General features: G+C 43.1%; 4 protein-coding genes across 4 annotated transcripts; 3 read left to right on the forward strand and 1 right to left on the reverse strand.

The window, feature by feature from the left end:
• Positions 1-4,840: 4,840 nt before the first annotated feature.
• Positions 4,841-9,222, reverse strand: LOC136691207 (3-mercaptopyruvate sulfurtransferase-like). Its single transcript, XM_066663630.1, has 2 exons — positions 8,637-9,222; positions 4,841-7,303 (listed from the first exon to the last, which is right to left on the reverse strand). Exons 1-2 carry the CDS (start codon positions 9,220-9,222, stop codon positions 7,005-7,007), a joined length of 885 nt encoding a protein of 294 aa, XP_066519727.1. The 3' UTR covers positions 4,841-7,004.
• Positions 9,223-11,318: 2,096 nt separating this feature from the next.
• On the forward strand, positions 11,319-13,073 carry rps19bp1 (ribosomal protein S19 binding protein 1). The gene is made up of 4 exons (XM_066663639.1): positions 11,319-11,522; positions 11,955-12,122; positions 12,386-12,483; positions 12,782-13,073. The coding sequence occupies exons 1-4, from the start codon at positions 11,468-11,470 to the stop codon at positions 12,911-12,913; spliced, it is 453 nt and encodes a 150-aa protein (XP_066519736.1). The 5' UTR covers positions 11,319-11,467; the 3' UTR covers positions 12,914-13,073.
• A 1,663-nt stretch (positions 13,074-14,736) lies between these two features.
• LOC136691197 (uncharacterized) lies at positions 14,737-21,029 on the forward strand. Its single transcript, XM_066663594.1, has 9 exons — positions 14,737-14,957; positions 15,454-15,615; positions 15,807-15,896; positions 16,264-16,392; positions 16,915-17,094; positions 17,796-17,909; positions 18,585-18,624; positions 18,722-18,770; positions 19,230-21,029. Exons 1-9 carry the CDS (start codon positions 14,928-14,930, stop codon positions 19,960-19,962), a joined length of 1,527 nt encoding a protein of 508 aa, XP_066519691.1. The 5' UTR covers positions 14,737-14,927; the 3' UTR covers positions 19,963-21,029.
• Positions 21,030-22,915: 1,886 nt separating this feature from the next.
• Positions 22,916-26,188, forward strand: atf4a (activating transcription factor 4a). The gene is made up of 3 exons (XM_066663628.1): positions 22,916-23,073; positions 24,287-24,700; positions 24,848-26,188. The coding sequence occupies exons 2-3, from the start codon at positions 24,400-24,402 to the stop codon at positions 25,747-25,749; spliced, it is 1,203 nt and encodes a 400-aa protein (XP_066519725.1). The 5' UTR covers positions 22,916-23,073; positions 24,287-24,399; the 3' UTR covers positions 25,750-26,188.
• The last annotated feature ends 1,612 nt before the right edge of the window (positions 26,189-27,800 follow it).

Consider the following 27,800-nt stretch of genomic DNA (forward strand, 5'->3'; position numbering starts at 1 on the left):
AGCTGTAAGTAAACTTTGAGGGCGGCTTTTCACGATTTTAATCAAATAACAGATTTTTATAAAAATCTAAGCGTGTTTCCTCACCATTTGCTCCCCTTCAGTTTTTAGACAATGAACAGATCTTCAAACCTTTAAAATCATGAACTGGGGTGAGGATATTGTTCCATTCCTGCTCCATAAGAGGGTAAAATATTTGCTGTAGATGGAACTGACTCTAAATTCAACGTGCATGAAAGTAAACATAGACCTAAAAGTCTACAAAACTCAACAACTTGAGTAAAAATTTAGTTTCTGTGGTAATTCAAACAAATTGCAAATAAAAAAAAAAAGCAAATAAAAACTGACGAGTTAAACTTCAGCCGTGTACCCAAAACAGTCGTTGTTTTGTTTTGTTTGGTTTTTATGTTCACCTCAAACGTGTGGAGCTTGTGAACATAAACAAAGCAGAGAACAGCTTTTCCCTACAATCATAGACACTGCCTTTAAAAGTAAGGCTACTGCTAAGCGTATACACTGGACTAAGCTCCTAGCAACTGGACAAACCCGGCTAGCTCACACTGGGGTATTCTCTTGAGTTTGTTAGAATTACATTTTCAATTCAGTGTACAGCAGCATTACAAATAAGATTCATACGTTGACTCTGTAATTTAGAGAGACCTGTGGAACTTGTGGGGAATAAATCTATACGGTAAAACAGGGTTATTTCTTTGTAGTTGTTTCGTGTAATGTACAGTACATTAAGGAATAAAACAAGCTGTGAATATATAGATTTGTTTTGCCCTCAGAGGGGGAGAGTCACACACATTAGTCATTGCCTGTTTTTGTAGTATTGTTTTGAATTTATTTCACCAATGAGTAAGACTATGAGTATGGTTACACATAAGTTTGTTTTCAGTAGGATTGTGTGTTTTGCTTCAAGAGCTTTATTTTAACACAAAACTAGTATGTTTCAAGAACTAGGTGAAAAGTTATGGCTTTCTGTTTAGAATATGTGCAAAAGGTGGCAATTCAAGAAATGTGTAATGTATTTACCACAATGGTGTGAAAACCCAACTAGTAGTGTTGCCACATCTGAGGGGCACAACAGGGTTGTGAGACTAACCCTAGCTGTCTAGTGAGCGAGTTTTCACTACGTTTTCGTACACATTTTCATAACAACCAATCAAATAAACGCCTCCGTCCGCTACAGCAACACAGAGACCAGCCATGAAGCAACAGCAGAATATATGTTTATTTAAAGGCTAAGCACCACTTAATGGACCTCCATGAATATTTCACATTATTTTAGTGACTGACAGATATAAGTATGAATTAAAATGAAAATAGCAGCTTAATTTGCTTTAAAACTGACAATTTTATTAAATTGACGAAAAAACCCGAGCTCTCTACGGAAATTCTCGAACGCGACCGTGACGTCACTGGTGGACAACAGCTGAACAACGCCGCGGTAAAACACCGTTATGACTGACTGTTATGACAGTATCTAGCTAAATAACCAACATCATTCATGACAATAGCCTAGCAATAAGCTAAACTCAAATGTAGAGGTACCGTTATTCTTGTAAATGTGATCGAAGTCGAACTCGAATTCATCCGACACTATAAACCTCCGTAATGCAGCTACGTAGCCGAGTATAATCTGAGCCACCGAGTTTAGCGAGTCAAGCTAACGTTAACTAACACCAACTAAAACAGGCGAAGTGAGTGTCCTTACCCTGTTTACCTCCATGTTACAGAGGCTCTTGAACACCTTTCGTTGGTGTCCTTACATGCCCATATTGTTGGAAAAGCGCCAGTGAAATGAGCTACAGATAACGGAGTGAGCGGAGGGTCCTTTCCAAAGTGCCCGTTTAAAGTGGACAAATTTAGTCCATTTTCTGGATATTTTGGGATCTTTGGGCCATTTGTGCACAGATGTCTCACTGTACATTGAATGATTGCAGCCAAAAACAACACACCTTTTCGTCATTTTGCATTAAATTAAGTGCAGCTTCTAGAGTTGTTGTCCACCATCTACGTCACAGGCAAGACGCCTATTAGAGTTTCCCAACACCGTTGGGGGGGGGGGGGGGGGGAGGCAATGGTCTTTTTAAACCTTATTCCTTGAATTAGTAAGAAATAACATGTTTTCTGGCTATCAATAAACACAAGTTAGGAACTCAAACTCCACTGTATTTATTTGTTTGACACTTTCATAGAGCTGCTGCTTAGCCTTTAAATGTGAATGGATATGTGCATGGAAATGCATTTTCACTCTCTGTGCAAAACAGTCACAGCCACAGTGAAATGTTTTCATTAGAAATACAAGCTGAGGCCCAAGTGGTACCATCTCCCTGTTTTCATCCTGTCGCTGTGGATATAAAATGCTGAAGAAAACCCCGGGTGAAGATGACTAAGCTAAAAGACGCACTGCCACCTTGTGGAGACCGTCGGAAACTACACTGTCTCATGTTCAGTAAAAATCAGTGTAGATCAACATTAACCTCTTCATGACCTGAATAAAGTGTCAGAGCAGGGAAAGCAGCGAAATCCATGCAGATTAAGAAGAAAAAAAGAAAGATTAAAGCTGAGTAACACTGAACTATGAAATGTGTGAAAGAATGGAATAACATCTGGATCTGGGTAGCCTTTAGAGATCTTCTCTGATTTTGCTTTTAAAACTGCAGCATAGTGCCTTATCTATCACCTGGGGACAGTTTAGATCAGAGAACATTAGGTAAACCCAATCTGACATCAGAGATCTCAATCTAAGGCTTGGTTCCCAGATATGGCAAGTCTTAGTCTGGGCTACGGTGTAGCATTTAGAGAATGTTAGTGTGTGTGTGTCTTCAGAGCAAAAGAAACTGCTTAGATTTGCTCAGCAAGGCGTTTTATTTCAGAAAAAGGATGTTTGGCATTAAATACACTCAGCAGGGAATAGCCTTCCGGTTACTGTTCGGGGCTCAGACACACTCTCAATCTTTCACTTTCAGGTTACTCCTTGTCTATTGGTGTTCGAGCTGGTTTTCATATTAGCACTGCTCTGTATTAACCCTGTCATATGACCATAGCCACAGCTCTTTTAGTTAGCTTTCTGGTAACCGCCAACACGCTGTCTGTTGCTGGGTTCTCTTGCCTGACCCGTGGAAGCATTTTTCGCAATTTTGTCCGTTCTTTACCATGAACCTAATAACCTCTGCATTTTTATTTGTTCCCTTTCTCTGGTTTTCTTTCTCCTGTCTCTCTCATGCTCTGAGATGTCCTGCTGCTCTCCAGGTGTTGCCCTGATCCAGCCCTTGTCCTGTACAAGATCCTGGCCTTGACTCATCTACAGTATCATGCTTTGCCTTGCTGTTTTATCTCAGATTAACTCTGCACCTACTTTTAACTCTCACAGAATCCCTGATCACCTCCTCCTTCCTCAGACTCATATATCACTAATATACTACATTCACATTACTATAACCCCTTCATCTGTCATCACTTCTCTTTTACTTCTGTTCTGTTCTCTGTTGTGTCTCCGGTATCGACCAGAGGAGGATGGGTTCCCCGTAGGAGTCTTGGTTCCTTCCAAGGTTTCTTCCTCATGTGCTGAGGGAGTTTTTCCTTGCCACTGTTGCCCCTGGTTTGCTTATAGGAGGCTTGGACCCGGATCTCTGTAAAGCTGCTTTGTGATGGCTTTTTGACTGTCTGTGAGGAGTGTGGTGTGTTCTTCCTGTGTCTGCGTGGGTTTCCTCCGGGTGACTGTCTGTGAGGAGTGTGGTGTGTTCTTCCTGTGTCTGCGTGGGTTTCCTCCGGGTGACTGTCTGTGAGGGGTGTGGTGTGTTCTCCCTGTGTCTGCATGGGTTTCCTCCGGGTGACTGTCTGTGAGGAGTGTGGTGTGTTCTTCCTGTGTCTGCGTGGGTTTCCTCCGGGTGACTGTCTGTGAGGAGTGTGGTGTGTTCTCCCTGTGTCTGCGTGGGTTTCCTCCGGGTGACTGTCTGTGAGGAGTGTGGTGTGTTCTCCCTGTGTCTGCGTGGGTTTCCTCCGGGTGACTGTCTGTGAGGAGTGTGGTGTGTTCTCCCTGTGTCTGCGTGGGTTTCCTCCGGGTGACTGTCTGTGAGGAGTGTGGTGTGTTCTTCCTGTGTCTGCGTGGGTTTCCTCCGGGTGACTGTCTGTGAGGGGTGTGGTGTGTTCTCTCTGTGTCTGCGTGGGTTTCCTCTCACAGTCCAAAAACACACGTTGGTAGGTGGATTGGCGACTCAAAAGTGTCCATAGGTGTGAATGAATGTGTGTGTGTGTTTGTGTGTTGCCCTGTGAAGGACTGGCGCCCCCTCCAGGGTGTATTCCTGCCTTGCGCCCAGTGATTCCAGGTAGGCTCTGGACCCATCGCGACCCTGAACTGGATAAGCGCTTACAGATAATGTATGAATGATTGATTGATTGATAACAATGAGAAAGATGTGCAGCTTTTACAAGTGGAAGCTTTTGTCTTCATGCATGTGTTTATCTGTGTATGTCTGACCCAGTTTGTGTGTGAGTGTGTGTTTGTGCAAGAGAGAGATTTGCATGTGTATGTCTATGACCATGTGGTGGTCTGTTTGGGCGTTTGACCCTGTGTTTTGTGTGTGTGTGTCTGTCTGTGTATCTGGATTTATTAGGGTGCACCCATTTCAGTGGCTGCTATCTTTACGGCCTGTATATACTCCTCAGAAGATAAACCCTTGGTGTCTGTTATCACGCCCCCAGTGTCGGCTGGTCTGGGTGGTCCTGCTGAGGTAGTTACTGAACACTCAGGAAGAAGGCACTTCAGGATACAGCTTCACAACCCCACCCAAGAGAAAGCACTGCTTGTTTTAGTATATCGTCAATACACGTGTCGTTTAATAAAGTGAACAAAAGGAGCAAATAAAACAATAGGAAATTGACAACAGTTATCATTTTAAATTAAATTACATATTTATGAAGTTTGATCTAAATATTCTTTAACACAGAAGGTACCTAAGGATCTACATAATATTATATCCTTTACTTGATAGTGTTTTCTTAAAGTAGTTCAGTATTTATACAGTTGTACAGCATAGTGGATAACAGCACTGCACATGCTTCGGCTGGAGTCTCGTTCCCGTCTTTAAGAGGGAACACACACTCACCCCAGATGTAAACAATGTAAGACATGTTTGGTGACCACAACATTCGGCTTCACGGTGAAGTGTGGTCATTTTCATAGCCCTCGGAAAATCAAACCGTGTCGGGAACTGCACTCACGAGTCTTTACAACGTTAATTAGAAGCAGGATGCGGTTTGGGAGAGCTGAGAAGATTTTGGGGATGTATTTATGGAAATAGCAGACACAGATTCTGGTCTTTGGTGAAGTTAGCCATTGTATAGGCTCAGAAAAACGGTACTGTACAGATACGTTATTGTTCACTACAGGTAGAAACAGCGTAAATGTACCTTTAAAGGTACAACAGTGGTGTTAAAGTCCAGTTGTGTTCCATAAAAAGATATGAAATAAAAAGATTTCATTATAGAACTGTGTCAAATAAAAGAACAAAATAGAGACCTGAGGTTAAATTGGTGGTAATTTAGAATATGGTGCGGTTATGCTATAATACTCTGTCTAAAAGTACTGAATACACACTCTAGAGGATGCATCCACAGTGAAAGCAAATGGTGGGAGTGTCGCTCCAGTGCAAAAACAATGAGGCAGAATCTTCACACCAAACATGTCTCAGCTGATCAACTGCTGACGGTTGCTGATTCATTCCTTTAAAACTGCAGCTACAGATACGAGTTAATTAAATCAACTTACAACAATAAATTAATCACCAAGGGATTCATCCAGACAGTGAGACACAGACGAGACAAAGACGGATAGAGATAAGACATAAGAGACGAAATCAGCCTGTAATCTCTGCTCTTTGGTTCATAGGCTGAGGTTCACTCGGGTCAGGCGTCAAAGTCCAAAGGCACTGGTCTCTGGCTCAGTTTAAAAACAGTCCACAGTTGATGATATTGTTGTTAGATCACTGTAAAGTTTGGTCTCTGTTGTCCCCCATACTCAAAAAAAGGCATGAAGCAGGAGAAATGAGTTTTCAGTTTGTGTGTCAGTGGTGTCAGTGTTTACCTGGATGTTAAAGGAACAGTCCGGCCAAAAGTCAAGGTTCCTCTTTTTTTTTCCCTTCAAAACAAAATATAATCAATCAGCCAAGACCTGTTTGATCCCCCATTCACACCTGGCATTAACATGCATCCTCTGATCTGACTTTAAAGATTCAGCAAATAAATACAGGTGTGAACGAAGTACAGTGCGACTAGAGCATGCACTGTGATCCGATCACACAAACCACATTCAGAGACGCATATGGCCGTGTTATTACTGTAGTGCGAATGCCAACATGACTCAGTGCATATCCGCTGACTCTGCCATGCCCAAATGACGTGAGACGTGAGACACCTGGTCAAAGGAGGCTCGTTTAAATGGCAGGTGTGAACAGTGTTTTGGCATTCATGGGATCGGATAACCTGAGACAAATGTTAATGTCAGGTGTGAACAGGGCCTTTGATGACCAATGATGTAAAGCCAACAAATGCATGTACAGTCATTGAGTCATTTGAAATGTGGCCAGTGCGATCTAACGATTGCCATTAATACGAAGCACGGTATAGCGCTAATTGTGGAGCATTTCCTAATCTTAAGGGTGTATTAATGTGACTGAGGTGCTTCCCATTGCAATCTGGTTTCAGAAACAGATCTGATTTGCCCTGCAGTGTGAACAAAGCCTTCGAGATGCCATTTTCTGCATGTTTACACAATGCTAACTGGTTTCCATTCGGTTCCATTGTTTGTTAGCGCCATTAGCATCATTGCTCCAGTGCAAATCTTAAGACACCACATGTCTTGCCTGACTGAGTGATCTTTGGTTAGGAGGAAACTGTAATTGACTTTTGGCCAAGCCATCCCTTTAAATAGTCATCTTTGGAATCAGCACCTTGTAAATAAGCAGGAAACTGAAACATCAGTCCGGCTGTTCTCTAGGTCATCAGAGGTGCTTTCCTCGTCCATCTGAGATCACGAGTTCTGGAGGAGCCCGTGTGTACCACTCCATCCAGCCGCCGTCATACACGGACATGTCCTGATGACCGCACTGGTGGGCAGCCAGAGCAGCCAGGCATGCGGTGACAGCCGAGCCACAGGTCACACACAGCGGCCGGTCCAGGTCCACTCCGGCCTTCTGGAACACAGTTCTCAGCTCATCAGGAGACAGGAACACGCCAGACGGAGCCAGGAAAGACGTGAAGGGGATGTTGATGGAACCGGGAATGTGTCCGGGTTCAGTATCTGCAAAATAAATGTCAGATATCATCGCTGCCTGACAACACCTCGTATCTCTAATATAAAGACTGTACAGGAGGAGGAAAACACAGTTCAACTCCAATCACTCTACTTTATGTTATGAAACGGACATTATACTGACACCTAGTGGCTTGGATGCATTTGTTTTTCGTACAAAACCTAAGAGATCACAAGCTATGTGCATGTCTCCAGTGTGGTTTTTAATCCTTTAATGACATCACAAAAGTGTACACTTCAAAGAGGACCTAAGGGAACCAATTGGAACACAGCTCAACATCTAATCTAGGTGAAGACCTCTTGCCCCCTCATGCACCTTCTCTTATTATGGGGTTTATAAGTCAAAGCTGAGCCCAGATCAGCAGTGTGGAAGGCCACATACGACCCCTGGACTCTGGAGGGTGTGTGTGTGTGTGTGTGTATAAGCACGTATGCAGGGGTGGACAAACAATGCATCCAGCCTTGATAACATCAGTGAGGTTAGGTAGTGAAGTTGGATGACTAGTTTTAGATCACTCCAGAGCCCACTGCTCCACATCCCAGTGCTGGGGGACCCCTTCTGTCCCACGCTGGGCATTGGGAAAGTTGACTTCAGGGTCTTGTGCAGCTGCTCCAGAGCACCCTATTCCATACCATGCAGTTCTATGAAGATTATACAAGCTGTGTGTGTGGGATTCACTATTATAAACGACGTCTTAAACTGACATTTTATATTTCCTTGACCTGTGGTTTTAAAATTGTGTGCACGTATTGTACATTCTGCCCTGGTCCCACAGTCTTGTACGTGAACTTCACGTAATTGCTGAGTCATGCAATATCGTTGTGTGTCGAAGAACCTGAAGAACAGCATATCGTTCCAATGTTTACGAGTTCTGGATGACAGTAAAGACCACCTGAATGTACTTTCCCTTTAAGAAACAACCAGGAACTATCAGAATTGCAGCGATGATATTCTACTGTTTTTGCACTACTCTCATTTTCAAACACATGGAACATTTCAAACACTGCTGTCTATTAATGAAGTCTACCAAGTGTGACACTCACTGTAATAAAAGTCATTTCAAATTGTTACTAATACTGTAGTAATTACATAGTTTTAATATTGACATTTCACTTAGTAATGCCAATTATATGGTAATGACAACATAACAACAATTGTGATGTCATGTACTCAGAGTAACAAACACAATAACAGCAACTCATTGTTATTGTTTGTTATTGTTGTTTGTTGTTGTTACTATAGTAACCCAATCAAGAGCCTATACAGTGAAACCCCTGACACTTTAACAAACCCAAAATCAAGCTGAGAAATAGGTCTCACTGTCTCTGGGCTCTGGATCAGTTCCTCTGAATCTGCCCGCGGGCCGCGCGTCCACGAGCTGGAACTCCCGCGTGTACACGTTGCGTAGCACGTCCTCGAACGTTTTGACCCACGCGCGGTTGAGCCTGGCGTTGTACTCCGCGGGCTCGTGCTTCCGCGCCTTGCCCTCCTCCAGCGGCTGCCCGTCCGAGGTCCACGCGCGCAGCCCGCCGTTCAGCACGGACACAGCGGAGTGGCCGAAGACGCGGAACATCCACCAGGCGCGCGGGGCCGAGAAGGCGCCCTGCTCGCTGCTGTCGTACACGACCACGTGAGAATCACGCGCCACGCCCAGCCTCCCGGCGAACTCCGAGAAGTCAGAGGCGGTGGGCAGCATGTGGTCCATCGGCGAGCTGCGGTCACTGCACTTGTCCAGGTCCAGGAACGAGGCGCTGGGGATGTGGCGGGAACGGAACTCGCTCCGCGCGCTTCGGTGCAGCTTGGGCAGGAACCACGAGGCGTCCAGCACGCGCACCGTGGAGGCGCGTGTCCGCAGAGCCTCGGAGAGCCATCGGACAGAAACGAGAGCTTTGGTCTGGAGAGACATTGGAGTGCAGTGTGTGCGTTAGAGAGAGAGAGAGAGAGAGAGAGAGAGAGAGAGAGAGAGAGAGAGAGAGTCCCTGCGCAGAAGAGAAACTCTTCTGAAGTTTATAGCCTACTCAATCCCACTCAACACTCATTCATTCAGGAGCGCGCTTAGGGGGGCGTTACCCAACAGCAGAGTGTTGATAGGCTACTGCAGAGTCAGCAACAATAATACGACGCTGGTACCTTTCCTCACACTAAACTATAGCCACTTCAAATCTGGTCATTCATATTCGAAGCCCAGCAGTGAATATTTCTGACTGGGTTTAATGCACCCTCTGGATCCAGAAAATAAAAGTCATGTCAACTGCCATTTGTAGCTAACCCCTTTATAAATAAACACCTCAACAAAGTGAACTCCATGAAATTTCACCACAGTGACACATTTAAAAGGACATTAGGTAGTATTTTTTAACTTAAAATTACAGCTTTAAAGTCATTGTTATACTTCACTTTGACGTCACAAGGAGAATAGATCCTCTGCTTCAAGCACTGCAAAAACAGCACTATGTAAATTTTGGAGGAGGGTAGGAGACTGCCCTCTTTCCTCCCCCTCACACTCGATTTCAGGACTGTGCTGTAAAAAGACCTACACGTTGCAACTCTAGGGGGAGTCCTAGAACAAAAATACCAAATCTTATTTACTGTACCCAGCAAACAAGGAACGTCCCTGGACGTTCAAAATAGGTCTAAAAGTAGTCTGTCCGTCAAGGACATATTTTAAACGTCAATGGACGTCCAAAATCCATCTTAATAAGTTAGTTAAGTGGTGACCAATCGATAACGTCAGTGGACGTCCAAAACGTGTTTTATACAAGTAATTTATTTCGGGACAAATTAATAACGTCGATGGACGTCCAAAATACGTCTAATAGTCGTCTTTTCAATGTCTGTGTTTGGACGTCTTTTCAACTTTCATTTCCAACCTTAAGAGAATGTTGATTAGACGGCAGTCATTACGTTATTTCAACGTTGAATCAACGGCTAAATGTTTACTGGGTACATTTAAGCAATTTTGTATTCGAATCACTTACATTTACATTTAAGGCATTTAGCAGATATTCTTATCCAGAGTGACACACAAATCTGCTTGTTTACTCAGAATATATCCTAAGGATATAATCCCAATGATACCTGAAAGCTGAGATGCTACACTTCGACCGAATGTCAAATACATGAGTATAATCATACGCCTTTAATAAGTGCTGATTTAGGAACTTTGGAAATAAATGGGTATTCAGTCTGCATTTAAAGACAGAAATAGAACTCCATGGGGAAGTTTGTTCCACTTCTAAGGTGGTCAAGACAGAAAAAAATGTCTGGAGGCTTGCCTTCCATCTTAAAAAGACTGAGGGTAAGGGAGGCCAAGCTGTGTTTGAAGCTCGAGAAGCTCTTGATACAATCATTGAGACATGAGACGTCAGCAAGACAGGCCGAATTGAAACCTGAGTGTCAGATGGCAGGTAAGAAAGTATGCAGTGTAATTAGCATAATCCCATATCATAATATAATATGTACATTTTACATTTACCCTCTAGCTTATATATTGGTGTACGTTTCAAACCACAGTCACAAAACGCAGAACGTATCACCATCAGGTTTGAATACTGTTTTTTATCACCTGGATAAGGTAGGCTACTTTTGAATGAACTACAAACTAAAGGTTTTTTTTTATAATAACACGTGCATTTACAAATAATAAATACAGGATGCAGACATAATCAAAGCAACACCACTCGTTAAAGTTGTTGGTTTGTTGTTGTAATCTTAACAGAATGTAAACACCGTAGATTTGATGACGTTTCTTAATAGCATACGTCACGCTGTTTTCACTGTCGCATTGCATTGTGGGAATTGTAGTTTTCTTACACAATGTTACTAGAAAACTAATTCATGGGTAAATATGTGTGGTACAACAGTTGGATTTTTTATTATTATTATTATTTTGCACGATTTTTATTGTTCGAGGGTCAACTGGTGAGAAATTGAACATAATTATAATAACAATAATAAAAGCACAAATTATCTCCGTCGTATTCTTGGCGGAACCTTCCTTAACTCGTGGTTTCTACTCGAGTTCTAAAGTGTGTGACGCAAAATATCTCTCCATGCTGTGATTAGCGCTATGAACAACTGAGTAAAAAAGACGGTTTAAATATATATTTACTCCCTAATATCTTTAATAACGGAATTAGAAAAGGTGAATAATGTCAGCTTCAATTATACGGAGGGGTCTGGAACTCCTGAGCGACGATATTAAAGGTAATAATGTGTTGTTTTCTCACTTCTACTGTAGGAAGAACGGATTAGAGACAGTCAGCGAAACACAGCCTTGTTTACAATGGAGAAACACCGTTTCAGAAAGAGGCTTGTTTCCTTTGTTATTTAATCAATTTATTGCTGATATACTGCAAATTAAAGTGTTGGAAATTTAGCTTAAAGGAATTGTCTACTGAAATATATATCTTCAAAACAAAAACATAGCTTTTGTGAAGACAGTTGCTCAAAAGAATTTGTCAGGTTTTTGAAATCTGTTTTGGCTCAGGACCCACCAAACTAAACAAGGTTTTGAAAAGAGCTTCAAATATGTGTTCCAAAGCCTTCCAAAATAACTTACAAAACAACCCCGTCTGTCTGTCTGTCTATCTATCTATCTATCTATCTATCTCTCTCTCTCTCTCTCTCTCTCTCTAGTTGCTGGGAAGAGTCAAAAGAAGAAAAACTCCCAGACAAAGTCTGTGATGGACCAGATCAGCTCTAATAAACAAGGAGTTCGTAAACAGATCCGTCTGCTCCGGACCCATGGCAAAGCCCCAAAGAGCAAAACCACCGTCAAAGACAAACATATCAAAAACGCTTTAGGTGAGTGATTACCTGAAGCACAGATACAAAACTGCAGCAGCCAGTCTTCCTGTTTAAACTACGCTGAAGTAGCTTGTTGATACCTGAAATGTTTCAAAAACCATTTAATCATTAAATTAAAGCTGTAGTAGAGAAGTGATTAAACAGATGAGACAGAGCCTCTCAGATAACTTAGAGAAGGCACCATCTATATATTTTTATTGGGGTCTTCTAGTGCTGTTTTGACAGTTTGCTGTTGTTTTTTTTCTTTTTCTCCTTTGCAGAGGAATACAGAAAAAAGCAGAAGAAAAATCAACTCAGTTCAAACCTGGAATATTTCCTGGGAACCAGTTACAAAACACAGGAAACCCACACCAAGAAGGTACTCTCACATGAAACAATGGTTGTTTGATACAGCATTTCTGAATACCTTCATCTGGGGGAAAAAGCTCATATCTCCACAAGAAGGAAGGGCTTTTCAAGGAAGCAGATTGACTCTTTAGTGGTATGGTGGGGCTTCCCCTGTAAACACATGCTATAATGAATCTCTCAATCATATGTATTCATTTGTTTCCCAATAAACATTTTACCTTCTTCTGTATGAGGTCTCTGCTATGAATATCTGTCACATACTACATCTGCTTTTTAAATGATATTCATGATGTTCCTGTGTGTCTCAGATCCTGCACCAGAACACCGGTCGCCTGTCTCGTGAGCAGCCAGACAAGAAGGTCGTAAAACCAAAAGAAAAGTCTGTCTTCACAGAAGAGGAATTCCAGAAGTTCCAGGAGGAATATTTTTCAAAGCTCTGATATCTGGACATTGGCGGGTGGAGTTTGATTTAGAGAATGACTTCATTATCCAGTAACACTGAGGAAGATTGAGATGGACTAAAGAAAGCATGTTAAATTTTCACATTTATGTTTATCATTTTGTCGATTTGTCTTTTATAATTAAACGTGTGGTGTGTTCTCCCTGTGTCTGCGTGGGTTTCCTCCGGGTGACTGTGTGTGAGGAGTGTGGTGTGTTCTCCCTGTGTCTGCGTGGGTTTCCTCCGGGTGAATGTCTGTGAGGAGTGTGGTGTGTTCTCCCTGTGTCTGCGTGAGTTTCCTCCGGGTGACTGTCTGTGAGGAGTGTGGTGTGTTCTCCCTGTGTCTGCGTGGGTTTCCTCCGGGTGACTGTCTGTGAGGAGTGTGGTGTGTTCTCCCTGTGTCTGCGTGGGTTTCCTCCGGGTGACTGTGTGTGAGGAGTGTGGTGTGTTCTCCCTGTGTCTGCGTGGGTTTCCTCCGGGTGAATGTCTGTGAGGAGTGTGGTGTATTCTCCCTGTGTCTGCGTGAGTTTCCTCCGGGTGACTGTCTGTGAGGAGTGTGGTGTGTTCTCCCTGTGTCTGCGTGGGTTTCCTCCGGGTGACTGTCTGTGAGGAGTGTGGTGTGTTCTCCCTGTGTCTGCGTGGGTTTTCTCCGGGTGACTGTCTGTGAGGAGTGTGGCGTGTTCTCCCTGTGTCTGCGTGAGTTTCCTCCGGGTGACTGTCTGTGAGGAGTGTGGTGTGTTCTCCCTGTGTCTGCGTGGGTTTCCTCCGGGTGAATGTCTGTGAGGAGTGTGGTGTGTTCTCCCTGTGTCTGCGTGAGTTTCCTCCGGGTGACTGTCTGTGAGGAGTGTGGTGTGTTCTGCCTGTGTCTGCGTGGGTTTCCTCCGGGTGACTGTCTGTGAGGAGTTTGGTGTGTTCTCCCTGTGTCTGCGTGGGTTTTCTCCGGGTGACTGTCTGTGAGGAGTGTGGTGTGTTCTCCCTGTGTCTGCGTGGGTTTCCTCCGGGTGATTGTCTGTGAGGAATGTGGTGTGTTCTCTCTGTGTCTGCGTGGGTTTCCTCCGGGTGCTCTGGTTTCCTCCCACAGTCCAAAAACACACGTTGGTAGGTGGATTGGAGACTCAAAAGTGTCCGTAGGTGTGAGTGAATGTGTGTGTTGCCCTGTGAAGGACTGGCGAGAAAATGTAATAACCAAAGCAAATTTAACACATGTATCGCTACTTAACAGAAACAGCTGCTACAAGCCTATCTTCCATGTGTACCACCAAAATGTTGAGAATAAGAATGAGCAAAAACTAGGCACCTCTGTCCCAATTTAATTTGTTGAGCCCACTTTTTTAAAATGTTACTTTTAATTTGCATAAAGCTGAGAAAATCTCAATTCACTTTGTCACTTGTCACTTTTTTGCCATATCATTTGCCACATGTTTCTAAATCGTGGCTACACATCTCATACTCCAATAGGAAATGACTGATTGCCTGTCCCCTTCTAGTACGAACACATGGTTATAACACCTTCACAGCTTCTTACAGTAAAAGTGATTTCTTCTTTCATTTTGTTGTGCTCCTTAGGTTTTTCATAGCACTCCAGATCTTATCTCTGTTTCAATTGTTATGTTCCTAACCGCGTTGTATAATAATGTCCTGTGAGGAAGTAATAAACGCTTCAGACTTCAGGTTCCATTCTGGCTTGGCTCAACTGTTTAAATAAGCAGATGACACCTGTCCACTAGGGGGCCTTACGAAGACAACACAAAGGATGGTCACTTGTTTTGACACAGCAAACTTGACTAACCTGTCCTGGTGTAGAATGGTTGTGTCATACTGTGCCCAGTGACATTCTTTCTGGGCTGCTAAATAGCTTCTAAATAAATTTACCTCGCAAAGGAACATACACTTGCTGGTGACAAGCTCTGGAAGACAGCAGTATTCGTACAGGTGTCCCATTAGCTTCAGGAGGAGGGACTGCAGGACCAGAGGATGTCAGTGTAGTGGACAGAGAAGGATTTAACAGAAGGTACATGGAAAGGCGGACAGAAGGAATGTCGCTTGTAAGTGATCTGCTTTTCCTCATTAACGATTGTCTATGATTCACAGCTGAGAGTTTAGTGTTCTGTAAAAAAGTCTCACAGCTAATACTTCTGTTGTTTTTTTAAGGATGAACTCACTTGCTTATTCATCTGAATCTCATTAATAGCTAGTCTGTCCCTCTGGGATTACAATTAAGTATTTTGGTGAGGATTTGATGGCATTCAGTCAGAAGAGCACATGTAAACTCGATTATTGGTACTATTTGATTAGTTATGGATCACAAAAGGCTCTCCAACTCATCCCAAAACTAGGGGCCTAGGGGCTTTGTATCCTTCTAGCCAATACATGGGGATCCTAAGATCATGTGTAGCTGCTTCAAAGTGTCAGAGAGAGATAATGCACAGTTATGTCTGTGTGCATAGTGTGTTCTGACAGTGACCGTTAAGAAAAAAACAAGACTTTTGGCTCCTTTTCATTGTATAAGGTGTAAAGTTAAGCGTGAACATGTTTTGACAGGGAGAAGAGTCCAGATCCCATCGTCCAGCACAACCACCAGGTTTTACAGTACTGCCAACTCGACCTGCTCCTCCACCACCAACAGCAACAAAACCCAAAGCTCCTACTCCACCTATCAAGCCTGTGTATAGAAGTGTCCCCACAGACGCGACCCCTGGCAAGGTCAGATTAAAGTGGTCAGAGCTGTGATTTGTATTTATTTATGCTATTTTCTAATTGCAAAACTGGGTTCATATTATCAACTTTGTCCAAATTTAACAATGCAGATTGTAGGTTGTTACCAAACAAACTTACATAAGATGAAGACTCAAACTGCTTCATTTTGTACCGTGTGTTCACTGATTTGTCAATAGACTGGAAATCCTCTAAGACCTGTGCCACCAGTTCGACAGAGACCCGTCCTGTCCAGAGGACAATGCTTCTCTCAGAGCACAGAGACAGAGGTCTGTACCATTTGATCACCTCACTTTCCTCACTTTTTAATAAATATTGTGTCAGTTCTTTATTACGTCTGTTCTTTATGCAGGACATGATTTAGATTTTTCAAAATGACCCCAGACCATCTCCAAAAAGCTTTTGTATTTTCAATGTCCACACATTTTCTTTGTTATTGAAGACATTGCTTTTAGATTTTAGATGTGCAGCACCTCATGGAACTGGCTTATAACTTTCTCACTCAGTCACTCGTTCACTCACTGAATCACTTGTTCACATAAATATTCACTCAGTCTGTCACTCACATGCTCACTCTTGGGGTTAGGAGTTGCACCTCAAAGAGCCCCATTTCTTATTCTGATCTTTCCTCCTTAGGATTGTCCTGGGAATGAGGAGTCATCAGACAGAAGGAATACAGGAAATTCTTGGAATAAATTGAGCACTGAGGGCACTGAAGCTTATCCACTGTATGAAGATGTTCTTCCCAATGAAAACAACCCTAATGTTAGTAACTGACTAACTATTCAGTAGCTTTAATCCTGATACACACATCTGTGGTTTCTCTTCACATCTCCTTCTGTGTACATAAGTTTTTCCCTCCTTGCTCAAGGTCCAGAGCCTACCTGGAATCATTGGGGCGCAAGGTGGGGAATACACCCTGGAGGGGGCGCCAGTCCTTCACAGGGCAAAACACACACACACTCACACCTACGGACACTTTGGAGTCACTAATCCACCTACCAACGTGTGTTTTTGGACTGTGGGAGAAAACCGGAGCACCCAGAGGAAACCCACGCAGACACAGGGAGAACACACCACACTCCTCACAGACAGTCACCCGGAGCGGAAATCGAACCCACAACCTCCAGGTCCCTGGAGCTGTGTGACTGCGACACTACCTGCTGCTCCACCGTGCCGCCCATAATACATACAATTTTATTAAAATATGTCATATACAGTATGTTACTAGAGTATTATAAATTGTTTCAGTATGTATCCCTGTGTAATTTATATGTCCATCTATAGGACAACACCACAACGCCAGCATCTCCACCTTTCCACCGCCGCCCCCCCGCTCCCCCTCGTCCCATCCCCTGCCCTCGTCCTGCACTGGTACCACCTGGAAGACCCTTTCACTCCATCTCAGAAGAACCTGAGCACTTGTATGAAGACATAGACAAATTGCTGTCTGAAACTCTGCCTGACGTAAATAACACACACAGAAATCAGACATTTATTTGTGATATGTTTAAACTTCTGATCTTAGAATAATTATTCAGTGGAATTAATTATAAACATCTGCACTTTACTCCAAAATGTAGCAAATCAAAACATGTTTGGTGCATGAAGTTTGCTTCTAAAGATTGGCACTAGCATTAAGAAGCTAATGTAGTCATAATCAACCTATTAGCATTGTGCATAAGTGTTTACAAGTGGTAGATTATAGCCTTAGGTTATTAATATTGTGGGAATATCATATGAAAAGTGCCTCTAAAATGTCCTCTAAGGAAGGTTCAAGTGGCCATAAAGATCCTATATCACAACTGAACATATCTGACTCTCCTTCTTTAGAAGTTTCTTTAGAAAAGAGCGATTCACATAAAGTTTCAAACAAGGTGATGTACAGGGTGAGTCAAAAGTCACAGGACACCCTTTTATTTCTTTGATATGCTGCATGACCACTTTCCCATTGGAAAAACTTGCCCTTGATCCAATATGACGGCTTTCAAGATGGCGGCCATGTTCCGAACACAGCCTTAAATATTGCCCCCGCCCGTCCCATTACTTGCTGAGGTATTCAGATAAAAGTGTGTCCTGCTACTTTTGACTCACCATGTAGATGTGCATGTGTGTATACTATATAACATACTACATATATATTTCAAACTACACCTTTAAACCCACAGGATGACAGTGTTAATGGAGAAGGTGTGTGTGCAGCAGGGAGAAAGTCGGTCATTCTACACCCCGTGCGCGCTCTCAGTGAGCAGTCCAGTGTGAATGGCGACAACAGCGAAAAGGTGACAAGATCACTATCTGATCTCAGCATCAGATTCTAACAAGTATTCCCTGACAACACAACCTTTCACCTGAAGGAGTATTTGGCGTTTCGGAATGTGTTCCAGCAGTGGACGTAACTGGAAGCTATAAGATTGTACCACAGATAAAACTAATTGTAAAAGTCATTTACAAACTAGAAGAATACTCTGTACTCTATGACTTCACTAATATTTCTTGCTAATGGGTTTTGTAAACACTTGCTGATATCAGTATGATATCTACAGTCAAGCTGTTTCAAACACAAAACCAGCACTTGGATGGTGTTCAAATAAGACTAGGACCATGCGGTCAGACCCTCAGCTTAACCTTGGTACGATCTTTGGGAAATTGCCTGTTTGAGCTACAGTGATGCCTTAGCCATCAACTGTGTACCGATCTTTGGCTTTGTTCTCTGTGTGGGTGAGATATTTACTCTGTCCTGTGATATAGCATTAGCTGAAGTGCTAAAAAAGCAGGCAATGGTTAACATCATGTCTGGAAGGAAGTCTATTCTTGTCCTCATGCTCCCAGGATTGGTGGCATTGTGTGTGACAGAGGGAGTTCAACTAACAGTTAATGGTGGAACTGGTAACAAAAAGGGGTATAAAATGTTTAAAAAACAAATTGTAAACAAATAGTGTTTCTGTTGGTTGCAGGAGCTGGACGTCTTACTAGAATGGTTCGGAAATGTGGAAGGTGAGTGGATGAAATTGGAAAATAACGTCTGAATATGGCTGTGTTGATTGGTTTTGTCTTATTTGTTGTTATTTGTTTATTGTTTGTTGGTTTTTAGAGTGGAAGAAGCTGCCCATGGACCATCCAACAGAGGAATTGGAATCTAAGTATGCTAATAATACTCTTGCCAAATTTTGTAGACACCTCTTATTAGCTGTGTGAATTATTCTACTTTAGAATGACACTAGGTAAGACCTGGTTATTCTGTTCCTGGGCTCCCCCCTTCAGTTGCAGAATGTAATTCATTATTACAGCACTATCCTGAAATCAGGGGTGAGGGCAAGAGAAGGGCCAGGAAGGGGATGGTTTCCTACCCTCCTCCAAAAGTGCAGTTTCTGCAGTGCTGAGTCCAGAGTAGAAATATTCTCCCTGTTACAGGTCAACACAGCATCACAGTGAAGCTGTAATTTTAATGTAAACATGCTGCCTAGTGTTTCTTTAAGGTGCACCCACTGTGGACACAGATATTCAACTGCCCATAAATATAAATATTTTAATATATGCCAACTTCTAGTCTGGTGCCTTCTCAGAAGTGTATCTCCGGTCGGTTTGTGTTCTATCTTCAGATTGCTGTCGGTAGCTCACCGCGTGAAGATGGCGATGCGTCTGTATCAGCTGCTGGTGTTTCATCGGGGTCAGCGTTTGCTGAAACACATCACTGATCTCCACTGCACTGCGGACAGTTTGAGTCGAACGGGCAAGAACACTCGCATCGCGGGCATCACAGGGGGCACCACAGGGGCTGTCGGGGCTGCGGCAGTGGTGGCAGGCATAGCCCTCGCCCCTTTCACCTTGGGGGCTTCCTTGGTAGCAGCTGGAATCGGTGTCGGGGTGGCAGCTGCTGGAGGAGTGACTGGGGCGTCGGCTGCCATCACCAACAAGGTGAAGAACAACAAGGTGAGGAGCAAAGTGGAGAAGATCCTCAAAAACTACAGGTACCATATGGAGACCATAGTGGAGTGCCTGGAGTTCGTTGACGGTGGGTTGGAGCTCATCCGACACAATGTCACCCCCAGGCTGAAGCATCAGGATACAGACATATTGAAAATCTCCCAAATTGCTCAGGGGACGGGAAGCTTGTGCTCCTCAGAGGCCATCAGCGAGTGCTCCTGTATTCTACAGGGGTTCGCCTCCGGACTGGACTCCTACTTCAGCGAAGAGGACAAGCTGAAGCTGAAGAAAGGCTCAGAGAGCCAGTTTGCAGAAAAAATCAGGGAACTGGCTGACAAGCTGAAAGAGAGCATGGATGAACTCATCCACATCAGAAACCTCTTTCGCTCAGTCATTGATAATGCTTGATTAAATGGACATAGTTTTGTATACTTCTGTTTAGTTTAAAATCCCTGTTGGCTTCCACTAATTCAGATTCTCTCAGAAGTGCAGTCAGACTGAGTTAAGATTTGGAAAATACCTGTGGGATGAGTTGGAGTGGTGTTCATTCATTCATTCATTCATTCATTGACTGTAACCGCTTACCCAGTTCAGGGTCAAGGTGGTATACGAAGCCTAACCAGAATCACAGGGACAAGGTGGGGACACATCCTGAATGGGGCAGCAGTCCATCACAGGGCACCACACACTCACACATTCTTGGAGTGGTGTTTGTGATACAGAACTAATCGTCACACATCATTCCCAGACCTCAGTAACGTTCACCTGGGTGAATTTCTCAGAGCTGTGTTCCAATATTTAGCCTGAAGCCCTTATACAAATGCAAAACCTGTTACTACAGCAAAGGAGATAAAACATGTTAATAATATAATAATATAAGCAGGTATTGTCGCAGTCACACAGCTCCAGGGACCTGGAGGTTGTAGGTTCGTTTCCCGTTCCCGGGTGACTGTCTGTGAGGAGTGTGGTGTGTTCTCTCTGTGTCTGCGTGGGTTTCCTCCGGGTGACTGTCTGTGAGGAGTGTGGTGTGTTCTCCCTGTGTCTGCGTGGGTTTCCTCTGGGTGACTGTCTGTGAGGAGTGTGGTGTGTTCTTTCTGTGTCTGTGTGGGTTTCCTCCGGGTGACTATCTGTGAGGAGTGTGGTGTGTTCTCCCCGTGTCTGCGTGGGTTTCCTCCGGGTGCTCCAGTTTCCTCCCACGCTCCAAAAACACACATTGGTAGGTGGATTGGCGACTCAAAAAGTGTCCGTAGGTGTGAATGTGTGAGTGTGTGTTGCCCTGTGAAGGACTGGCGCCCCCTCCAGGGTGTATTCCCGCCTTGCGCCTCAATGATTCCAGGCAGGCTCTGGACCCACCGCGACCCTGAACTGGATAAGGGTTACAGATAATGAATGAATGAATGAATAATAATATAGTGCCATAAAGTGTATATTTCCCATGACATCCTTGTATATGAATTGAACAACATCTAATAACATTGTGATTTAGTGCTGTTCTTGTCTTGTTTAATAAAGGATTTATTTTTTATGCCCAGTGTTGATTTCTGGTTCCACTGACAAAGATACTACTACCAGCTTTTCTGGTTTGAACAGGTGTGTACAAGCTCAGCATATGAATGCAGGCTTCATTTTTTATCCATTCATCATGACTAGGCCTAAGCCCTTCGGCATTAACTGCTTGCATGACATTTATTGAAAGGCACTGACAATAGAACGCGAAGCTGTGGAGCAGTTGCTCATGAGGCTGTAGTCACCATTCTGAAGGCCATAATGAAAGGATCAAACACAGGAGACTAATTTCTGTACATTTTAATTGCATTACATTTTAACATACAGAAGAAATAATAGTTGTTGCACATTTTATATTCTATATTCATTCATTCATTATCTGTAAGCGCTTATCCAATTCAGGGTCACGGTGGGTCCAGAGCCTACCTGGAATCATTGGGCGCAAAGCGGGGAATACACCCTGGAGGGGGCGCCAGTCCTTCACAGGGCGACACACACTCACCACATCCACCTACCAATGTGTGTTTTTGGTCTGTGGGATGGGGTGGGAGTAGCGTCTGCTGGAGGAGTCACAGAAGCATCAGCTCACATCATCCACAAGGTCAATACCATCATGGACAGGAAGAGGATGGAGAAACTCCTCCAAGACTTTCACCATCCAAGGATATTGAGGGCTGTGTCCAGTTTATCAGCACAGGGGTGGAACACCTGAGAAGTTATGACCTGTACAAGGTCCATGGACTGGGCAGAGAGGTGTAGAAGATGGTCGAAATGGTCCATGTGCCTGGAGAATATGACAGAATATCAGAATATGCCATACTAATGGCACTTTCACATGCAAAATCAGAACAAACCTAATGTGGTCCATGCTGAGCATGACTCCTACACTAGTTATTGCACTGTGACCCTAAAATAGATAAGCGTCAAAGAAGAAGAAGCATAGTTATTGCTGAAACATCCTGGAGGTATATTTCATTATTGCATTGCCTGAAAAATCAGTATCATTTGTATTATAGCTTAAATATTTTTGTAATATTTATTCTGAAGGTGTGTTTCCAGTTACTGAAACTGTTTTACATAATGGTAAACAGAGTCTGAATCGCTTTTGCTACCAGTAAGAGAAACTAGAGGGCGGCCTTGCCCCATTTACTATTGTTGTCTGTAGTTGAACTCCTGCTGAGGGCACGAGGCTGGGATCTGGATCAAAATAAATATGCTTTTTGACATTAAAATGTTTGACATTCTATTTATGTTTCAGCATTTAAGTCTCGGTAATGCTTGTAAACTTATTAAACGCTAAACGTAAAAGACTTTTTGTCCAACAAGGGGTAAAAATGAAAGACTAAAACCTTCCCTTTGTTTCTGCGTTCACTTATAAATGGAATTTGTTGCCACGTCTTGAGAGAATGTTACACGAGAATATTTTCAGACACAGTCTGTATGAAACAGTGTTATGCATTTTTGTTTTATGTCTTTCGCAGCGTTTTCAGATTGATTAAATTACCTATTTTCCGGATATTTCAACTAATTTTAACCATTTCGAAACGGAGGTCTGTGAGATTACGTTTCTGGGCTTTCCTGAACTGATAAATAAATACATATGTACTGACAAAGCAATGGTGAAAGTGGATTCAAATTAAATAGAAAATCTGTCGTTGTAAATACTAAGTAGTGCAGTCCTTCTCTGAGCTATTTTTGGGAACTAACTTTACTACGTCATAAGCCTCAGCCTGCTGAGGCGGAGCACCAATCAGAAAGAGCGAAAACTCGCGGAATGATATAGCAATGAGTCACCAGCGGACGCTTACGGCAGGGTGTTATGCGTGAGTATATTAAGTCATGTGACAGTGTCACGACGATTCTTCCTACTGCTGCGTTTTGAATAGAGACATCGTATTGCGGTCGTCGCTCCTAAAGCAAAATGGCAGTGTAGCGGCTTGCAGCGGAAAACTCGCAGCGGCAAATCCTGCAGTGCAACGGCTAATTGCACTGGTTTATATTTGGCAAAATGGCGTAAGTATAACCTGATTTTATTGCTTAGTGTGTTTTTTAGGTGGGGGGTTAAACGTATAAATAACAAGTGAAGTGACACGCGTTGTCTTATATTATGGTCATGTTTAGTTTTTAAATCTTAAATGGTTGCTCTCTGTATATTAAAGGTGATCCGGAAAGTTAGCCATATTAGGGATAAAGACGTCAGACTTGTCCGAGTGAAACATATGTTGTCATAACTTAACTGTCATCGAATATATGCAACTGTTTATTAATGTTTTATGAGACTTGAGCTGAAAAACCATGAGTGGATGTTATAAGCGTAATTTTAACGTGAACCCTCAAAGACATTGTTCGCGTCCGCCATTACATATCCCATCTTTATTGGTATTTTAAACTGTCAGTCGTCGGTCAGTTTAAACGTTTCTTCACGCCACTTGAGTTTATTTTCTATGACAAATGTTGCTTTGAGTAAATCAGACGCAGCGCAGATTAAACAACAACACAAACAAGACCCCCTCGCCGACCGAGCAACGTGGCACTACACTATTCAAAATGGCGAACTCGCTTTTCCCTCGTGTCGGTTATGTTGTGAAAATGGCGCGGGCGCCAAGGGCACAGCCGCCCGGTGGGCGGAGCCCGGAGCGTTCCATGACCAAATTAGGAGATCTGGTGACACAAGAGGCGGGGTTTTCCTGGCAACAACTGAACATTTTCCTAGACACTGGGCTGAGTCCTGAGTTTAACAACATTATTAAAGTCGTTTGAGCTAACTAAATATAATAAAATTGTATTGACACCCATTTTTATCAAGTGATAAATTGTTAAATCAGTCTGTTACAGCATGTTACACAGATTTCCAAGAACAATTCTTAATTTATACAAAAATAAAAATTAATGTAAAATTCTAAATTTCACAAACTCTGGCATTTGAAGAATGATTTTCACGAGTGATTATGCCGTACGCGGAACTGAATTAACAAAACTTGCTTAAACTAGTTTGACCTGTGCTCACTTCCCCATTTTAATCATCTTTTAGATAATTGAAGGAACTCTTCCTCATACCAACATACTACCACAGAATGAAGTAGTAGTTCCTTTAATGTTACGGAAGTTAACTGTCACAATTATTGGAGGCCATGCATGTTTTTTAAATAAATATATACAAATGGGTTTTGTTTTATTTTCTCTTTTAAATCCTCACATTTTTTCCCCCTTCATTTTGTCATTTCAGGTCCTTTGAGGCAACCCCCCTCAGCTTTGCTGCCGTCGACAGCATACGAACCTTGCTCGACTCGTCAGAACTCCTGTTCTCTTTGACTCTGTCACTATCCCTGCCCCGCTACCATGTCTCTGAGCTCACAGTTGTGCGTGGAGGACATGGGGGCCCTGTTCTTGGGGCCCTCGACTCCGATGGCTGACCCCTTCGGGCCCCTTCTAGATGAAGATGAAGAGAGTGCGCTTTCCGAGGGGTCATCTTCACCCCTCTCCTTCTCTTCATATTCTGAATCTTACACCTCCTCCCCGTTCTCCCCCCTCTCGGCCCCTGCTCCTCTAGGGTGTAAAGTTGGGTCTGACCTGCTTCCGTTCCCGTGGCTGTCTGCTGGTGAGCAAAGTGATGCTCGGGTTGGAGCAGATCAGAAAGAAGGTGAGGAATAAGACACTTTGGTATAAATAAATTCAGCTAAATGTTCGTTTTCTGGTGGTTGTGTAGGAGATTTGTTAAAAGCTAAACCATAAATATGAAATGGCTGTAGGAATAAGATAATAAATCAAAACATTTATTTTTTTTTAGGTGATGCGTTTTCTGGTATGGACTGGATGACAGAGAAGATTGACCTTAGCGACTTTGACCTGGATTCACTCATTGGGTCCTGTGATTTAGATGAGCCCCCCAGCTCACCAGAAGAGCTGCTGGCCTCCTTGGAGTCCCAAATGGATCTGGACCTGACTCCCCTTCCATTCCCCTCGTCATCCACCTCTGACCCTGAAGAGCTAGGCCTGCCTTCTCTTCCCCTTGACCTCCCAATCCCAGAGCCACTGGCAGAAACAGAGATCCATCCAGAGCCCGTGTCTGTTGAGATCAAATCTGAGCCGCTCTCCCCTGCCTTTACCCTGGAACTCGGCAGCGAAGTCGACATCTCAGAGCTGGAGAAAGCTGTGTCCAAAACCAGCAGTGAACCCCAGTCAACCCCCAGCATCGTGCTCTCCCTCTCCCCCTCCCACATTGTGGTTGTTTATACTCCTAAAGAAGAGGTGAGCGTGGTTTCCAGCCCTTGCTCTGACCAGTCTGACAGTGGAATAGAATCTGTCTCTGGTTCTCCTCCTCACACCCCAAGCCCTGCTCCATCCCCCAAGCCCGCAGGTGTTTCCAGAACTAAGCCGTACTCCAAGCCAGACCCAGACGCAGTTCCGACAGTTGCTGGTAAAGTGAAGACAGTCTCTGGTACGCCAAGAACCGTGGACAAGAAGCTGAAGAAGATGGAGCAGAATAAGACCGCAGCTACCCGCTACCGACAGAAGAAACGGGTAGAGCAGGAGGTCCTGAACACAGAGTGTGCTGAGCTGGAGAAGAGGAACCATGAGCTGTCTGAGAAGGCTGACTCGATAAGCCGGGAGATCCAGTACCTTAAGGATCTCATAGAAGAAGTCCGGTCTGCCAAGAATCGCAAGAAGTCCAAGGCTGACTCTTCTTAAGATAGAGGCAGAGGAGCTTTTAGTGAAGATCAGCACTATTGAAATATAAAGGCACTGAGTATCTGTTACTCACCCCCTCACAATTCACAAACCCTCAATAGTCACAATGTCATATAACAGAACTAGTTTTTAGTCAACGTGGAGCAGTATAATACATAGTAGTAGCAAACAATCTAATGTGCGCACAGAAAGAAAACCCTGACCAGCAAAAAAAATGTCATCCCCCCCATCTCTTAACCTGTCACATCTCACTTCTTTTAATATTGTCTAGTAAGGGGCCTGATACATGTAATGTTACACTGAATCCTATGCTCATGCATGTAAATAGCTTCAGCCACAGTTAACCTTTATTTAAAGCTGGTATTTTTGGTTTGAAGTTCTAGTGCTCTGTCGTCTTGTAAAATTTCTGCTTTTTTCTATAATAAAGCTTTGAAACTCATTGTGGTTGTGTTTTCAAAAAAAAGAACCTTTTTAATTAAGTCAACATCGCCAAAGGGAAAGGTAGAGGTTTCGGGTTTTTCTGGTCTAGTTAACCCTGACAGAAGTGTAAGCAGCAAATGCAGTACAGGTTACTGAAACGAGGAACTGCAACTGGTGTTTTCCTACAGTCTCAAAATGTTTTTTCTACATTTTCAGTAAGAAGGCTTTAAGTGGGAGGGTGTAGGTTGAGTGCAGCTGTGTAAATATAGCCCTATAAATGCCATTGCTTGTAAAACGAACTTTGGGCTGAAACTGCCCTCCACACCTTTAGTTTGGCTGTTAGTTTCCACCCATTGACGTAAATTTGCCATTGGCTTTAAAAGCTTAACATCAAGGATGTGAACAGTGAAAGAACTTGTGTAGAAAAAGTAAGGCAAGAGCTGTTTCAAAAATGTAATTACGTAACCAATATTTGGTTATGAAACTTCTGAAACGTAGAGTGTTGTCATGAGATTTAAGTAACATTCAAGCAGAAGTGATTTGGTTGCAACACTGGAGGTTGGAGTCCCTAATGCTTTTCGGTGGTTCTAATATGAAGAATCCTCTGAATTTCCAAGTTTCTGACTGGGCCTCCACAACACAGTTCTTGTTCAATACCTTGTTATTCACTGCTTGATGCTTCTGCAGCAGATGGTTTCTAAATTGGATCAAATGGCCATGTGGCCTCTTCTTACTGTACATAGTAAAATAGAGGCTTACAGTCCTCTAGAGTCATTCAGCTATATTTACCTCCACCGATATGGTTTGCAAGTTCTATAGATAACATAGGTGTGATGTTTTGAATTACAATTTTATTTCTAATGCTTGAAGAGCACTGGTGAGTGGCATACAGGCCCCTACAGGAGAGCACCTGAGAAAAGTTGGACGAGGACTTTGTCCTAATGAGAGAGGGGTTGTATTTAGTCCTGTAATCAGCCAAGTCTCTTGAAACAGGAGATTCTGGCCTGAGGAAAAAGGGGTTGAAAAGAGTCATATACTTGTGAGACATGAAATTTGACACAAGGAGGAAGCACACGAGACAGCAGCTGTGGGGACTGCCCCGCAGCAGTGACTTGGAGGCCCACTGCACATTTTAGAGTTTCAAAAAGTCCTGACTGGATTGAGCTGGGTTTTTTTTTTAAGTAGGGGAAATAAATGTTATGGTTCAGATGTTGGTTTGTGGACTAACAGCTGTCCAATATGTGTTTCAGTTTATGAGGGACCAAAGAACCAGAAACCAACATATAATTCAACATAGCTTCATAGTCATTTTGTTATTATGTTTATTAAACTTTAATTAAATCAAGCAGGTCATGAACAACATATTTACAAGCAGCAGGGGCTACTTGAGGATATCTGAATCTGTATTCTGGTGTTTGATTTAGTTTTTAGTGAAATTTCTGTTTTATTTGTCATTTGTTTACTTCAGTTGAGGCTAGGCTTATAGCTTTTAAGTAGCTGTTGAAACTGGAATTTCTGAGGGGAAACTCTAAGGAAATCTCCACTTCTGGATTCTCATACAGCCAAAATACGAACATTCATATCATATAACTGTGTATTAAAAACACATATTAAACCCATATTAAGTGTAT

The sequence above is a fragment of the Hoplias malabaricus genome, chromosome 3 (assembly GCF_029633855.1).
Source record: "Hoplias malabaricus isolate fHopMal1 chromosome 3, fHopMal1.hap1, whole genome shotgun sequence".
NCBI lineage: Eukaryota > Metazoa > Chordata > Actinopteri > Characiformes > Erythrinidae > Hoplias > Hoplias malabaricus.

What these genes read in the sequence shown, in the direction of transcription:
- LOC136691207 (XM_066663630.1), bottom strand. Translation starts at nt 9,222, where the DNA reads ATGTCTCTCCAGACCAAAGCTCTCGTTTCTGTCCGATGGCTCTCCGAG. An exon ending in TGATCCAGAGCCCAGAGACA is followed by an intron (nt 7,304 to 8,636) that starts GTGAGACCTATT and finishes TTTATTTTGCAG; the next exon opens with ATACTGAACCCGGACACATT.
- rps19bp1 (XM_066663639.1), top strand. Translation starts at nt 11,468, where the DNA reads ATGTCAGCTTCAATTATACGGAGGGGTCTGGAACTCCTGAGCGACGAT. An exon ending in ACATATCAAAAACGCTTTAG is followed by an intron (nt 12,123 to 12,385) that starts GTGAGTGATTAC and finishes TCTCCTTTGCAG; the next exon opens with AGGAATACAGAAAAAAGCAG. An exon ending in AGGAAACCCACACCAAGAAG is followed by an intron (nt 12,484 to 12,781) that starts GTACTCTCACAT and finishes TGTGTGTCTCAG; the next exon opens with ATCCTGCACCAGAACACCGG.
- LOC136691197 (XM_066663594.1), top strand. Translation starts at nt 14,928, where the DNA reads ATGGAAAGGCGGACAGAAGGAATGTCGCTT. An exon ending in ATGGCGACAACAGCGAAAAG is followed by an intron (nt 17,910 to 18,584) that starts GTGACAAGATCA and finishes TGTTGGTTGCAG; the next exon opens with GAGCTGGACGTCTTACTAGA. An exon ending in ACAGAGGAATTGGAATCTAA is followed by an intron (nt 18,771 to 19,229) that starts GTATGCTAATAA and finishes TTCTATCTTCAG; the next exon opens with ATTGCTGTCGGTAGCTCACC.
- atf4a (XM_066663628.1), top strand. Translation starts at nt 24,400, where the DNA reads ATGTCTCTGAGCTCACAGTTGTGCGTGGAGGACATGGGGGCCCTGTTC. An exon ending in TGGAGCAGATCAGAAAGAAG is followed by an intron (nt 24,701 to 24,847) that starts GTGAGGAATAAG and finishes ATTTTTTTTTAG; the next exon opens with GTGATGCGTTTTCTGGTATG.